Source organism: Parus major, chromosome 26 (genome assembly GCF_001522545.3).
Source record: "Parus major isolate Abel chromosome 26, Parus_major1.1, whole genome shotgun sequence".
NCBI lineage: Eukaryota > Metazoa > Chordata > Aves > Passeriformes > Paridae > Parus > Parus major.
Genome location: NC_031795.1, coordinates 5045894 through 5047577, shown reverse-complemented (window position 1 = coordinate 5047577; position 1684 = coordinate 5045894). Strand labels below are relative to the sequence as shown.

At 62.7% G+C, this 1684-nt stretch overlaps 1 protein-coding gene across 1 annotated transcript in view; it reads left to right on the top strand.

Annotated features, from left to right (window-relative positions):
* The window catches only part of SOX13 (SRY-box transcription factor 13), a 24079-nt gene that overhangs the window by 17712 nt on the left and 4683 nt on the right, over positions 1 to 1684 (top strand). The window contains exons 4-8 of the mRNA XM_033519854.1: positions 35 to 121; positions 524 to 696; positions 1132 to 1200; positions 1345 to 1459; positions 1561 to 1643. Of these exons, the coding sequence (XP_033375745.1) occupies positions 35 to 121; positions 524 to 696; positions 1132 to 1200; positions 1345 to 1459; positions 1561 to 1643 (527 nt within the window). The remainder of the gene's footprint in view (positions 1 to 34; positions 122 to 523; positions 697 to 1131; positions 1201 to 1344; positions 1460 to 1560; positions 1644 to 1684) is intronic.

Below are 1684 nucleotides of genomic sequence, written 5' to 3'. Positions count from 1 at the left end.
CCTGTCCCTGTCCTGTCCTGTCCCTGTCCCCCAGTGATGCCAACCATCGAGAAGCTGCTGTCCAGTGACTGGAAGGAGCGGCTGCTGGGCCGGAACACGGCTGAATCCAAGGAAGTGAAAGGTGGGATCCACCTCCACCAACCTCCCTCCTGCATCCCAGCTGGAAACACGGCCTTTCCCACCAAGGCAGGAGGGGACATCTCATTTCACAGAGATTTGTCACTTTTTAAATTGATTTTTTTTGGGGGGTGAGCATCTCTGCTGCCTCTAAGTGCGTGGGATTGGGGGGGTGAGTTCAGCACCTTTCCATTCCTCCCCAATCTGGCATTCCCTGGTCACTCAGAGGTGCAGGACTTCTCTGCTTGACATTCCCCACCCCAAAGATTTGGATCTCCCCAGGTCGAAGGAAACGGGAACCGCGCTCCTTAAATAAAATCACCACCACCCCACCTTGTGCTGCTGACCCTCTCCCCGCCTTCCCAACCCACTGACCCTCATCCGGGCGGGTTTTTCCCTCCCCCAGGAACCCAGGAGAGCCTGGCAGAGAAGGAGCTGCAGCTGCTGGTGATGATCAACCAGCTGTCCACGCTGCGGGACCAGCTGCTGACGGCGCACTCGGAGCAGAAGAACATGGCCACCATGCTCTTCGAGAAGCAGCAGCAGCAGATGGAGCTGGCCCGGCAGCAGCAGGAGCAGGTGGGGACCGTCCCTCCCTCTGGGGATCCCTTTGGGGGTGGCTTTGGGGTCCCCTTTTCCCTCCCCAAACCTTCCTGGGAATGGTTTCCCTTCCTCGGAGCTGGGACACCCAAGGGTGGATGGAGATGGGGATGGAGCTCTTTAATAAGAACAAACCAGCCCAGGTGAGCCTGTGCTCACCTTGAACATCAATTTTTCCTCTCCTGAGGGCAGGGGTGACACCGCTGTCACACCTGGGGTGGGGGTGGCAGCTCCCTCCCAGTCCTTGTGTCCCTCGAGGTGGCTCAGGGGCAGCTCAGCCCCTGCTCGTGCCCTTCCCACGGCCCTGGGGACGCCCTGCAGCCCCTTTTTGGTGCTTGTGGCCGGGTCCTGCCAGGTTGGTGGCCAGCCCGGCGCTGTCCTTGATGTCACCAACCGTCCCTGTCCCCTCCCCAGATCGCCAAGCAGCAGCAGCAGCTCATCCAGCAGCAGCACAAAATCAACCTCCTACAGCAGCAGATCCAGGTAAAGGCAGGGGACACCTCCCCTGGCCCCTTCCCCGTGTCCCCCTCCCCACGCAGGGTGACCGCAGCCTCCCCGTGTCCTGCTGTCCCCTGCCGGGGGTGACACTGTGGTGTGGCGCTGATCTGGTGTCCCTGTCCCCTCCAGCAGGTCAACATGCCCTACGTGATGATCCCCGCCTTCACCCCCGGCCACCAGCCCCTCCCGGTCACCCCCGAGTCCCAGCTGGCGCTGCCCATCCAGCCCATCCCCTGCAAACCAGGTGAGCTGGGTCCCCCTGGCACTGTCCCAGCCCTGCAGGGTGGCCTTGTCCCCCCAGCCGTGTCCCTGTTGTCCCCGACCGCTGTCCCTCTGCTCCCGCAGTGGATTACCCGGTGCAGCTCCTGCACAGCCCCCCTCCTCCCACGCTGAAGAGACCCGCGGGCCCGGGCCACCTCCAGATGCAGGTACAGCCCCCAAACCCTGGTACAGCCCCCAAACCCCCTCC